General features: G+C 49.8%; 1 protein-coding gene and 1 long non-coding RNA gene across 5 annotated transcripts in view; one reads left to right on the top strand and one right to left on the bottom strand.

Annotated features, from left to right (window-relative positions):
• Positions 1 to 1,557, bottom strand: LOC137852445 (uncharacterized). Of its 2 annotated transcripts, none has more exons than XR_011093845.1 (2): positions 1,126 to 1,557; positions 1 to 179 (listed from the first exon to the last, which is right to left on the bottom strand). It is a non-coding gene; the product is annotated as an uncharacterized lncRNA (long non-coding RNA). The 2 variants fall into 2 exon arrangements; XR_011093844.1 differs by lacking the exon at positions 1,126 to 1,557 and adding an exon at positions 815 to 1,119.
• A 261-nt stretch (positions 1,558 to 1,818) lies between these two features.
• Positions 1,819 to 12,616, top strand: part of IGF2BP3 (insulin like growth factor 2 mRNA binding protein 3) — a 110,322-nt gene continuing 99,524 nt past the window's right edge. The window contains exons 1-3 of one of the 3 annotated variants that reach the window (XM_068674186.1): positions 1,819 to 2,171; positions 2,702 to 2,923; positions 3,880 to 3,940. In XM_068674186.1, coding sequence (XP_068530287.1) covers positions 2,749 to 2,923; positions 3,880 to 3,940 — 236 coding nt within the window. In that variant the 5' untranslated portion in view covers positions 1,819 to 2,171; positions 2,702 to 2,748. Of the gene's footprint in view, positions 2,172 to 2,241; positions 2,349 to 2,614; positions 2,924 to 3,879; positions 3,941 to 12,616 lie in introns of those variants that run through there. The other 2 variants (XM_068674188.1, XM_068674187.1) reach the window with 2 other exon arrangements.

Below are 12,616 nucleotides of genomic sequence, written 5' to 3'. Positions count from 1 at the left end.
TATACATTATTTAGCTTTACAGAAAATATTTCGGCTTATTAGCAGGATGTTTTCAGAGTATCAGAAGAAAGGGATTGCTAATAAGCAGGGTTTTTCCCCCCCAACCATCTGATTGTGAAGCATTTTGTGATGTTGGCCAAGCGATGCGTCCTGTTATTGTGAATTCCCGAGCTTCGTTTCTGAAAATAAAATAAAAAATAAAAAATAAACCTTGCAGCAAAACAGATTAGCAAAGTGGAGGAGTAAATGCGATGTGTGCGCCCTGGGTAGCAGCTTCACCAGGAGCCCCCAGCCAAGGCTCTGGAGCAACCACGTCGAGATGAGCGCACGCAGCCTGCCTCGGAAATTCGGTGCAAAATCAGCTTGAGCACCGAGGCAGCAGCTCATCTGCGGGGAGAGCGGCTGCTTCCCCTCCCAAGTTTGCCCAAGGAGCCGGCAGTTGGGAGGGGGCTGCTTTCAGCTCCCGCGGGGGAATCGCTGCTTTCAGGCGGGCTGCTCGGGGTGGGCTACCGAAACGCTAATTCGGCCAGGGGAAAGCGCCACGGCCAGCGCCTTAGTAGGGGAGGGAAAAAAAAAATAATAAAATAGATGGGGAATCTGCTTTTTCCCCCCGAGACAACTATTTGCCGATCTGCTCCAAAATGGAAGTTGCGCCCAGGGGCCGGGAGGTGACAATTCAAAGTTCCCCGGCCCGAGCGAGGAGCCCGCGGGGCGATGTCGCGACGCTGTCGGGCGACAGGGGGGCGGCTCCCGGCGACACGCGGGGGGAACAAAGGCCGGACCCCCCCCCCCGCCCCAATACACACACACACACCTCGGGGGCAAACCGCGGGGCCCCCCGGAGGAGCCGGAGCGGGGCCACGCGTGGGGGCGGCCGCGTGGGAAGCCCGTCCGCGGCCGGCGGGGGTCGGGGCGAAAAAGGGGGGCGGCCCTCCGGGAAAAGTGCTCCGAAATCCTTCAAGCCAGCCCCCCCGAGCTGGCCGTGCGGAGCGCAGCGCTGGCTTTCATTTCCGTCTCCTTTCTTCATCTTTCGGGCAACATTTTGTTTGCGCTGGAAAGGCTCCACACCCCCCCCAACCCCCCCCAACCCCCCTCCCCACCCCGGCCCCTCCCCCACAAGCCCACCATTGTATATCCGCACGAATGGGGAGAATTATGAATGGTTCCTTAAACCGGCCCGGGGGGGAGGGAGGGAGGGATGCAGAGAGGGAGGGAGGGGGGCGCCGAGCCCTTTGTGTGCCCCCGCCAGCCCGGGGCAGCGCCCGGCCCCCCCCCGCCCCCAAGCAGACGAGCAGCGAGCGGGGACCCCCCCCCCCGCATCCCGACCCCCCCCTGGGAGCCGCAGGACCCAGCGCGGCCCCCTCGCCCCGCGGGTCTCCCCTTCCCCATCCTCCCCCCGGCCAACCGTCCTCCACCCCTTTGTCTTTTTTTTTTTTTTTAATATATTTTTTTTAATTTTTTTTTTTCCCTTTCTACCCCTCCCCTTTTCTTCCCTCCTTTCCTCGGCAGAGCCCTGCAGAAACATTACCATATGGGGCTCCGCCGGGGCTGCAGAGACCCCCGCCCCCCCCCCCTTCCCTCCCACCCACCCACCCACCCACCTACCTTCCCCCACCCCCTCCTCCTTCCCCCACACCCACCCCTCCTCCTCCTCCTCCTCCTCCTCCTCTTCCTCCCCCCGCCCCATCTCGCCCAGGCGCGACCCCAATGCACAATCCCCCCAGCCTGGCCCGCCGGGGGGAGGAGCGGCCGGGGGGGGGCGGGCATTGCGGTGCCTTTTCCCCTCCCTCCGTGCCGGGCTCCCCCCAGCTCGCAGGGGGAGGCGCGGCCGCCCCAGCCCCAGCCCCAGCCGTTTTCGGGTAGCGGGGGCGCACGGCGCTGCTCGGGGCCCCCCCGGCGGAAGGGCAGAGGCGGCGCAGGGCCCTCGCCCACCCGGCTCCGGTTTCCCCTTCCCTCCCCCCTCCGGCTCCCGGCCCTCTCTAAACTTGTCCTGTCCTGGGCAGCCTCCCCCCGGCCTTCACCCCTCCTCCTCCTCCTCCTCCTCCTCCTCCTCCTCCTCCTCCGGCTGTGCGCGCCCCGGCCGCTCGCTAATTGAAGAGCTGGGATTCCTCACGTGAGAAGTTGATTTGTAGTTTGAACACGTGGCTCATTCAAAAAGCCGGAATATTCAAGTAATTTTTTTTTTTTCTTCCCTTCTCTCCTTCCCTCCCCCTCCCCTTCTCTGTGTGTTTTTTTTTTTTTTTTTTTTTTTTTTTTTATACGGAGAGGCGGCGCCTGCACGCACGTAGTGTGACATTTTCATAGTCCGCCTGCTGCTGCCAAAGGGGCTCGGGGGCAAGACAAAAAAAGTAGTTTTTTTTTTTTTTTTTCTCCTCTTTCCCTCCTCCTTTTCCTCTCCTCAGCCCGCCATCCGCGGCCCCGGCGCTGGGTGTTTCCCCCGCGCCCCCCATGCGCCCGGGTAGCACGGCAGGCACTTAGGGCTCCCATTTGGCCACGTTAATTTTTTTTTTTTTTTTTTTTTTTTTTTACCCCTTGAGAGAGGGAGGGAGGGACGCGAGCTGCAGATCTGATTTTTTTTTTTTTTTTTTTTTTTCCCTTCCCGTCCTCTCTCTCTCTCTCTCTCCCTCTCTCTCTCTCTCTCTCTCCTTCCTCCATCGCATTTTGTTTTATTTCCCCCTCCCTCCCCACCTCCTCTCGCAAGACGAGGGTTGCAGCCCGCCGTGCGCGCCTCCCCGAGCCGCCAGGAAGATGAACAAGCTCTACATCGGCAACCTCGGCGAGAACGTCAGCCCCCTCGACCTGGAAAGTCTCTTTAAGGACTCCAAGATCCCCTTCTCGGGCCAGTTCCTGGTCAAGACGGGGTACGCCTTCGTCGACTGCCCCGACGAGAGCTGGGCCATGAAGGCCATCGAGGCACTTTCAGGTGAGCGGCCCCATCCTTCGCCCCAACCTCCGAATTCCCCGGCCCTATTCTTCACCCCCACCCTCCCAAATTTCCCCGCACCCCCGACGGCTCCGGCTGCCCAGATGGAGGGGCCGAGGGGGGGGGGTCCCCGCTGTGCCCCCCACCCCCGGCACCAGCTCAGGCACGGCCGGGGCCGTTCCCCCGTTGCTCCCCGGCCCCCGGGGGGGCGGTGGTGCTGGGGGGGGGGCGTGTGGGGCCGGCAGTCTTGGGCCCACGGCCCCTCGTTGCGGCGGCCCCATGTTTTTTCCCCACCCCACAGCCTGGGGCTGGGGGGGGTGGGTGGGTTGCAGGACCCCCCCCCCCTCCGCCCCCATCGCTGCGGCTGGGCGCAGGCCGCGGGTTTCCCTGTAGGGCTGGGGGCGAGCCGCCCACCCGGCCCCAAAGTCTTGGGGCTTTGGGGTGTGTGTGTGTGGGGGGGAGCCGCTGGTGCCCTCCGGGATTTATTTCGGTTTCTTTTCGCTGCTCTCACGCACCCATCACCGCCTCCAGCAGCGCGCCGGCTCCTGGCCCCGACATCCTGTTTTCGGGTGCCTTTTAAAAAATATATATATCCTCTAAAGAAATAAATAAATAAACCACGCCGATTAAAAATAATAACAACAACAATAAAATACGGCCGAAGCGGCTTCACGCATCCCCTGCTGGGCGAGCCAGCTCGGGGCTCGCCGGTGCTGCTTCTTTCCCTTTTCCTCCTCCCGTGTCCGAGGCCCGGCGGCTCGGCACGGCTCGGCTGGGCTCGGCTCGGCCGTGCCCGGAGCAGCCCCGGGAGCCGGGCTTTGCCGGGGCCCCTCTCGGCCGGCCCGGACCGTGTTGCGCTCCCGGCTCTTGCCCCGCGCCGCTGCGGAGCCCGGCGGGGAGGCGCGCTGGCCGCGGGGCCGCTCTCCAATCCTTTCCCCTTCTCTTTGGCTCCGCAGGTAAAGTGGAGCTGCATGGGAAACTCATAGAAGTTGAGCATTCGGTCCCGAAAAGACAAAGGTAAATTTTTTTTTTTTCCTTTCTTTTTTTTTTTTTTTTTTTCCCCTCCCTCCTCGGATTACCCCTATTTACCCAGTGAGAAGCAATTTGAAAAATGCTTAGGTTTGTGTTTCTGTTCCCCGTAGATAAATGGGCTGCTTTCTTAAACCCACAGTCGTGCTCTCCCCGCTGTCCTAGAGGCTTTCTAGAATCGCCCCATGTATTTCTAATGGGCTGGATTGGCCAGGCAACACCGTAGCATTTAAAAAAAAAAAAAAAAAAAAAAGCCTTTTTGTGGGAGAGGCAGGTTATCGTGGTCCGAGGGCGGAGGATTGTGAAGATTTTAAATTTTGAAGTTCTTGAGGGGAGTTAAAAAATCAGCGTGTTAGCAGGAAATGAAATGTGTTGTGGACTGTATAACGGGCAGGCACATGAGCCCTGCTCCAGCAACAAAAGGCATTTTGTAAATATCCCGGTATACATATTTTCTGATCCTGCCATGTTGGAGTCCGCAGCATTTTATAGGCACGTAGTGTAGGTCTGCGTTTGAATATCCGTGTTCGGGAGGATTTTTCATCACTCTTTTGAGCTGGTATAGAGAAGCAGCAGGAGAATGATTTCTTCCCAATAAGGACAGGATTTATGCATCCTTAATTTCTAAACGTATGTTTAATTCTTGCAAGGTAGTAATTTTGTGGGCCTCATGTAAAGAAGGAATAGTTGCAGTATAGCAGGGTAGTATTTTTATACTGCCTGTAGCAATTCAGCGTGTTTCTTTCACAAATGTTTAGATCAGAGAAAACCTGGCGTGCACTAGATAGTAAATAGCAAAATAGATCAAACTTTCCACGTGCTTGTTCCTGCACTCCATTATTCAATCTGGGAAGTATGTCTGTCTGTGTAACTTTGTTAAAAGGGGCTTCTGCTATTTCAGGGTTGTTTTAAAAAGGGCAGTCTCTTCAACGTAGTTGATTTGAGAAGGTGAATTAGCTGGCTTGCTGGGTATTGTGACTTGGTGTTTGAGAATTAAAAGTTTAATCACTATTTAGCGTTGGAGGAAATCTTTGCCTGAGAAAGTATGGAGGATTCTTGATCTAGTTAAGGCAGGGGGCGAGCCCCTCTCTGGGCCAATTCATAGCATGGTAATCTTTATGGTTATACTTGATACTTTTCATTGGAAATTAATATGCTATATGTGCTCTTTCTCATTTATAATGCAAGATATATGACTTTGGTTTATAGCAGTCTGTATTTCTGATCTTTTGTATATAAAAAAATATTGTATATGGAAAATATTTTTAGTTTTGAGGAGGAAAAGTCCATGCCACATGTAAGAATTGATCACTTCCTATCAGTCTCCATAATAAATGAACTTACTATCATGCTTTATCATCTCAAGCTTGCACAAATAGCATTTTCTTTAAGCTGGTGAAAACAAATTCATTTCACTCATGGTAAAGGTAAATTAAAAATAGCTGTGCCCTTCACCCCCTCCACCCCCCGCCCCCAACTTTTTGAATCATTGTTTAATGTGTTTAAATGTATTTTCCTGTCCTTTTGGTCGTCAGCTGAAACAGTGTAAAAGTCCATTCTTCATATTTGGTAGTGTGTCTTCATATTTGTGAATTAGCAGTTATCAGAAATGTGCATCTGTCTGTAACTTGGGTTGAGAGGAATTGTACACTGAACTTTAGCACTTCTCTAGGCATGCGTTGCCTACGTATAGGCATTATACTGGAGGGGGGAAAAAACAGATATAATTGTATCAGCATACCTTCATTGTTTCTCCCAAAGACCTTATTTGTTAAAACACACACAGTTCAGATTTATACTGCTGTTTAACAGAAAATTAAATTGCATTTCTCATAACTGCACTTCCTTCCCCTTTGTTTCCACTCCCCCTTTTCCAAAATCAAATATAGAAAGCCACTTAAAATTCATTCAGTGGCCTCCATACGTAAAAGTAACTTTCTTGTTCCTTTTATAGATGTACAATACTTTTTCTTTTTTTGAGGGGTGGTGTCACGAAGTTGGAGATTTTTTTCCATGTCTCTAGACGTTGCTTACTGGGTGTGTATTTAGAGTCGCTGGATATGCGTAAAAGCACAACCTTCAAGAGTTGAGTGTTCTGGTGCAAATGGCCATTAATGTGTTTTCAAAGTAACTTATCTGGAGTCCCTGTCTCTTTTTGCACGAGGGGAGGGTGTCAGATACGGCCAGGGCGGGGGGTGCTGCTCAGCAGGCCCACCCAGCGCGTTTGCACGCTGCAGGGCCGGGGAGCTTTCCATGGAGCCCTGCATGCTCCACCGTGTCTGAAACGGGCAGGGAAGTGACACCATTTTAAATCTGTCTACACACGCTTTTAAATACGTCAAATCTGTCTTAGAGCATGAGTGTACAATTAAGTTGGGTCAAAAGATGCTTCATAGCAGCAAAAATGAGTTTTGTAGTGCTTTGAAATTATTCAGTACGTTGCATTGAAATAATTCAGTACGTTGTATTGCCCCCATATTGCTGTGAGGCTGCCTCATGGGGAGTGCTAACTCACTGCCTCACAAATTCCTAAATTGTTGTGTTTTTTCTTCTTTTTTTGGGGTGTGTGTGTGTATCCTTTTGCTCCCAGTGGTGGTTTGCAGGTATCTCTCCACTGAGGTGGATGGGAGGAAAGGGTAAGAGTTTGGCAATCCATATCCTTGTCACGTAAAGGGAGGTCAGGAGGTGGTGTCGGTCGGGGCTGCCATGGAGCCGAGCCGAGGCGATGGAGGGTGCCTGGTGGGCTGTTGGGAGTGAGATTCTTGGGCCCCGTAGTCACTGCATTCCAGCCCCTGCTGGATCTTCACGTTTGGAGTGGGCACACCCAGGTTTGCAAAATTACCTTTCTACCTGCTGTGCGGAGCCTGTGTGTGGCTCTTGGCCTCCCCTCCCCCTGGAAGTATTTAAAGAGGGAGGGCTGGATATGCTGCCGCTGAAAGAAGGGGCCTGGTCAAGGTTTTCTTGATGGAAGGGTGGGGAATTATTTTGGGGGAGGTGCAAAGTCTTTAATAAGCTCGGAGTAGATTCCTGACTTACTATGGAAATCTCAAGGGAATGCAAAAGGAATGCAGAATTTCTGCATTCGGACCCCTCTGCATGGAGGAAGGCCATGGCAATATTTAAAGGTTTAGGTCACTTTATTTAAGACTCAGCGAAGGCATTGCAATAATTCAGCCTGCTGGTCACGCTCGGCGGAGGAACGGGGGGCACGGTTGGCCACGGCTGTGGCTTGGATTAACTCTCCTCTTGTGCAGGAGGATGGCCGCAGCCTTGTGCCCGTGCGCCCGTGCCTATCAAACTTGTGGTGTGGGCCTTTGGGTGCTACCTCCTGGCCATCCAGGAGCAGCTGGCACCCCGCAAGGCGATGTGGGCTGCAATCTGGTTATTCAGATGGCCCTGATGTCGCGGGTGTGTGGTGAGGGGGAAGGGATGGTGCTAACTGGGGGCACCTGGGGCTGTGCCCAGCCCTTTCAGGTGCCTACAGTGCTAGCCACACCTGAACTGCGGTAATGACGAGGCATTTTTGCTGATTGGAAGGCCAATTCTTTCCCCCCCCATGCCTCTGGGGTCCTTTGTTTCTGTTGAGAAAATAAATTCAGTTTGTCTCTCCTGGGGGGGGGGGTTAATTTGGGAGAGGAGAGGGACGGAGGTGTGCCACGCGGGTGGTGTGGCCTCCTGACAGCCTGGCGCAGGTAATGGCTTTCCAGCTCTGCTTCACCTGTAGTGCTCAAGTGCCCGAAGGAAGGCTGATCCGAGGGAAACAGGCCCCAAAGTCCTCACAAAACCCGCCTGTTCCAGGAGAGAGCCTTGCGCTGTGGGGTGGGCGTTGAATTGTGTTGCTAATTTTTCGTATAATTAGGGTTTGTGGCTTGTGTGCGCGAGGCGGTGGGAAGCGGCTTCGCGGGGCTAACCTATGTCTGGTGGCTACAGCAGTCAGCATTATTTAAAAAAAAATAATAATTTAGTGGCAGACATTTTTAGTTTTGCTTCTGTAAATATGAAGCAGGGCGAAACATGCTGTATGTAAGGAGACATGATAGAAAATGTCACTCACCAGCTGTATTCGTGCTCTTTTCTGTGGATGGAGGCTGAAGGCCATGCCTGGGTCCAAGTTAGTGTTTTCAAAAGCAAAGGGTAAAAATTTTACGTAGTGAATTTGGGGGGTTTAATCTCTGTTCTCACATTACTTTTGCAGATGTGAGCAGGATTTTTTTTTTTCTGAGGGGAAAAAAATATCTTTGAAAGTCACAGTTATAGTGGAAAATACAAACCTGGACAGATTTTGAGATTCTTATATAGACAACAAGTTGTTATTGCAAGAACTGAAAATTCTTCATAACAACTCCTCATACTGTCTGGTCACCAAAATCACTTTTTATTGCATTTTTTTTAATAGGCTGAAGTACATGAAACACATCTCTAAACTTGCATCTTTAAAGTTTGGTCTTGTTCTCTTTTTTTTTTCTGCCTTCACTTTGTGGAAGGTACTCTGAGAGCATACTTGTAGTAGATATTACGCTTTGTGTAGATGTGGTAAATTTTGTAGGGATGGATTAAAAAAAAATACTTTTTTTTTTGAAGTGTAATTCATGAGTAGTAAAGTATAATCAGAAAATGTTTAAGAAATCTCTATTTCTTTTTGTTTTTAAGCGTGGGGTATTAAAAACACTTTTCCACCTTTTTGAGCCCTTGAAGGTGGTATTTTTGTAAAATGGAGGCATTCATTTCAGTCACTCTTTTAAGTGCACAGCATAGGACTCTACAGTGCTGGAGTCCTTTAATGGCTTCTGGTTAGCTTTTGGGTGGACTTCAAATGCTTAGTCTTGACCTGAAAAATTCTTGAATAGCTCGGGATTTACCTACCTAACAGAAAATGTGAAGCTTCCCATAATGCCCATGAGCAGGGACCCAGGCAGTATTAAAATACACCTTCTTAACCATGGGCAGGGCTCAAAAAAAAACTTCCCCCCTTAAGCTTCCTCTCCCTGAATTCATCTTAACTTTCAGGGCTTTCTCTTCCTGAGCTCTTGCTAAAGAGAGCACAGTGGTGTGGAGCATGGGCAGGGGGTCAGCTTTATTTATTTATTTTTTTTTTGTGACTTTGTCCTTGTGTGAGCCCGATGAGACAGGCACAGTGTGTTATGGGCGTGAAATTTCTGCTCTTGCAGTTTGAGTCGGCTTTGTAACTGGAATTGGTTTATTTTAAATCAGAAAACAGATGGAGAATGGGTGCAAAATTTAAATGTTATAAAACATGAGGGTAACTTTTCAGGTTTTGCGGGGGGAGAGAGAGAAATAGGTGGAAAAGTTTAAGTGGAATTGATGCACTAGGTGCAGGATGTGCTTCCGGGGCTCTTCAGAGCAATTCTTCTCGTGGGTGCTCTCTCAACTTGTTTTTGTATGCAAAATGGCTATCTGATGCAGGGTATAGAGGGGTATGTGCACTTAAATGCTAAGGGTGGAAAGCTAAGATAAAACCCGAAGTTTTCCTTATTTTGTCTAGAAATGTGACTCACCATAAATGCTGTGTTCCATTTCTCTATATATTTATTTGCTTTTGCTGTTCAAATAAAGACAATATTGTTGAAAAGCGCCATCTGAAACCTGTGAGGGTCTCTGGGCTTGGGGTGTGCTGTAGAGAAGCAGATTTGGTGCTCCTGGGCTCACTTATCAGTGTGGGCACACCAGTGGCAGTTGTTTTTTTTTTTCTCCTCACCTGCAGTAAGCAATTGGGCTCTGGAAAGTTTCTGTATGGGAGCAAGGGCTTCTATATGCTTGGGCATGTTTCAGGTAATTAAAAAATAACAAATTCTATCTATTTATGTAATCTCCTGTTTTTGCATCTTTCCAAATCTGCAATATCAGTTTGTGTGTAGAGAAATGCATATGTTTAGCCAAGAAGAAAATCTTGATGTTGGTAGTTGAGTATTTTTAGTAACACATTTTATTTGCCAAGTATAGGGTCAATATTAGGGTAAATGTTAAAATACTGAATGTGTAACATTTAATAGCAATAAAAAAGGGTGGAAAAAGGTGCTTTTTTTTTCTTCTGTGTGTGTAGAAATTTGGAAAGAAAAATTGTATCCAGCTATAATGTGAGTTATTTCACAGAAGTGCATTCTCGCAGCAGTGTGTACAAGAGACACTCACAGTATAAAAGCCATCTCCTGTGTAGTGTAACCCCAGCAGCAACGTGCTTCCCCTGTTGCCTGCCTCTTTGTGGTGCACTGGAGCCAGCATCACCTAAAACCGCCCTTCTGCCCATCTGAATGGGAAACTGCCTCTAATGGGCAAAATGAGGCATTTTCTGTATCAATCAAGTTGAAATTTGGAGTAGAGCATGGATAGGAAGTGTCAGATGCATTTTGTTAGGTATGGGATTAAGTAGTGAAATGAAATAGTCCTGAAATGAAACATCTTCAGGTGGGAAGGGCCTTATTCCATCTTATTTTTTTTTTTTTTGTGTCCTGATAGCAAAAGAGTGGCTGTAGTTTGAGAAATCTTTCAAACCGCGTGTGTATCCTTAAAAATGTGTACATAAGAGGACACATTACCATAAAATCAGTTGCAGTTTAAGAAGAGACCTGCTAAAAATATCTGGAGAACTTATAAAAATAGTCCATTTTTTTTTTGCTGGTGTTGGTACACTTGAACACAATCGGAGCTGAATGTTCACTTTTGAAAGATTAACTTTCATGCTCAGCTGAACTTTAGGAACGCTATTTTAAAATATGTAGCCTACGCTGCGTGTCTAATACATTTTTCCCCTTTGAAAATGGCAGGGTTGTATTGTTTTGGGAAATCGATTTCACAGGACCCGGACTTTTAAAATTTAAAAGTAAGTTTTCCCTCAAAAACGGAGCTCGCTGCGCCCTAACGGAGCCTTAAGCGTTGTGGTGCAGGAATTAAAATTCCAGCTGGAGCGAGCCCTGGTCTGCGTGAACAAAACCTCGTGTTGACAAAAACGTATCTTCAATTATTAGATGCGTTCGCAATTACTCATTTTCCTGAAGCTTCGTGTTAAACAGTGGTTAGGGTTGGAATAAAAAGAAAAAAAACAACCCATGCCGTTTGGATTTGGAGCGATCTGTGAAAGATGCAGCCTGTTTGCATCAAAGAGGGGCTCGGTTTTGAGGAAGCAGCAGGGCGAGAGGGCTGGCGAAGGGGAGGGGGGCGGAAAACCCACCGAAGGGGAGCTGCGGCACATGGCTACTGCAGGCAGCTCTCATCCCGGGGCCTGATCCCGCGTGCTTGCTGCTCCTGCTCCCCCTGCCCTCGGAGGAAGTCCTCACCCCGCTGCCGAGAGGCTCTCGGGAAACCGAGTTTGCAAAAACTGCCCCAGCCTTGACAGGGAAGCCGCGTGCACCAGGCAGCAAAGGCAAAAGCTAGCTCTTGAAAAGAAAGCAGACGTGGGGCGGGGGTGTTGAACGCGATGACCAACAGTAGGTTTAAAACTGTTAGGGGAGAGATCCTCCAGAAATTTGGTTTTAGTGATAAAGCGGGCTGTTGGGTTTGCATGCTTCTGGGGGGTTCCCTGTGTGATGGCGACCTCCTAGTTATCGTAGGGCAGCAGTTCGCTTCTGCCTCCTGCTTCTAGAGAAAGAACTTCAAAACAGCCTGTCTTTATGGCAGCACTCGGAAACAATAACCTATAGGATGTTTGATGAGGAATTTGGGCAGTAGTTTAGTCCAAGATAAGAGAAAAGCCTTGTAGTGTAAACCACCACATCTGTTCTTTTTCCTGTTGCAAATTTTGGTAAAAACTCTTTAAATGAGTTTCCAGGGAAAGCTTGACAGCAACCACAGGCAGGTAACAGTTGCGGGGGGGGATTAAATTTAATTGTCTGAGTTTTTTTGGATATAGTTTCCAATTCTGGAATAATTTTTTTGCTAATTGCATCCTGGAAAGTGCAGGCTGCCACGGTGCTGGTTGGTCACAAATGGGAACTGCCGTGCATGGTCCTTCCCACTGAAGCCACCGGGTACCTGAATGAGCCACGTTTTCCTTGGGAAAACTGTTACTGTGGTGCCCAGAGGCATCTGTTCTCTGGGGTCAAGCAAGAACTTCTCAACACTGAAGTGTCTTTTCATGGTGCTGGGCACAGGGGGTCCTGGTGCTGCAAGCCCTCGTGCAGCGAGCCTTGTGGTGGGTTACCTGAGCAGGTCCTGCACGCGAGGGGAGCAGCACGGCTCTGTGACGGAGAGCTAAAAGCTGCCGCTGCTGGTCAGCATCTTGCTCCTCCTGACCCTAGCAGGAGAGCTGCCATATCCCGGTGTTTGTTCCTGTCCCGCCTGCTCCAACTTTGCAGCCGCCCCGCAATTAGTCAGGCGGGATGCTTAGAAGAAATGCGCGTCCTGCAGGGATGCTAGCTATTTAAAACTATGGGAATAGGGGTTATCTTTCCGTTTTGAGTGCAGCCTGAGAGGCGCTAAGCGTGTAGGTTAACATGTGCTCTGTGGATTTACTAACGCTCAGTGGAGGAACCGGAGGTTTCCGTGATTCAGCATGTGTATGGGAGCTGGTTCTAATAACCTGCGCAAAATAAACGAGAAACGGACAGCTCTTAAAGCCCAAGCAGAGGGTTTTTTTTTTTTCTTTAGCACTGCACGTTCAGCATTAAATTTCTTCTGAGTTTAATGCCGGTGCTCAGCAGCAGCGGTGTA

This window comes from Anas acuta, chromosome 2 (genome assembly GCF_963932015.1).
Source record: "Anas acuta chromosome 2, bAnaAcu1.1, whole genome shotgun sequence".
In the NCBI taxonomy this organism is placed as follows: Eukaryota; Metazoa; Chordata; class Aves; order Anseriformes; family Anatidae; genus Anas; species Anas acuta.
Note: the sequence above shows the minus strand (reverse complement) of the source record. Positions and strands in the feature narration are given on the sequence as shown.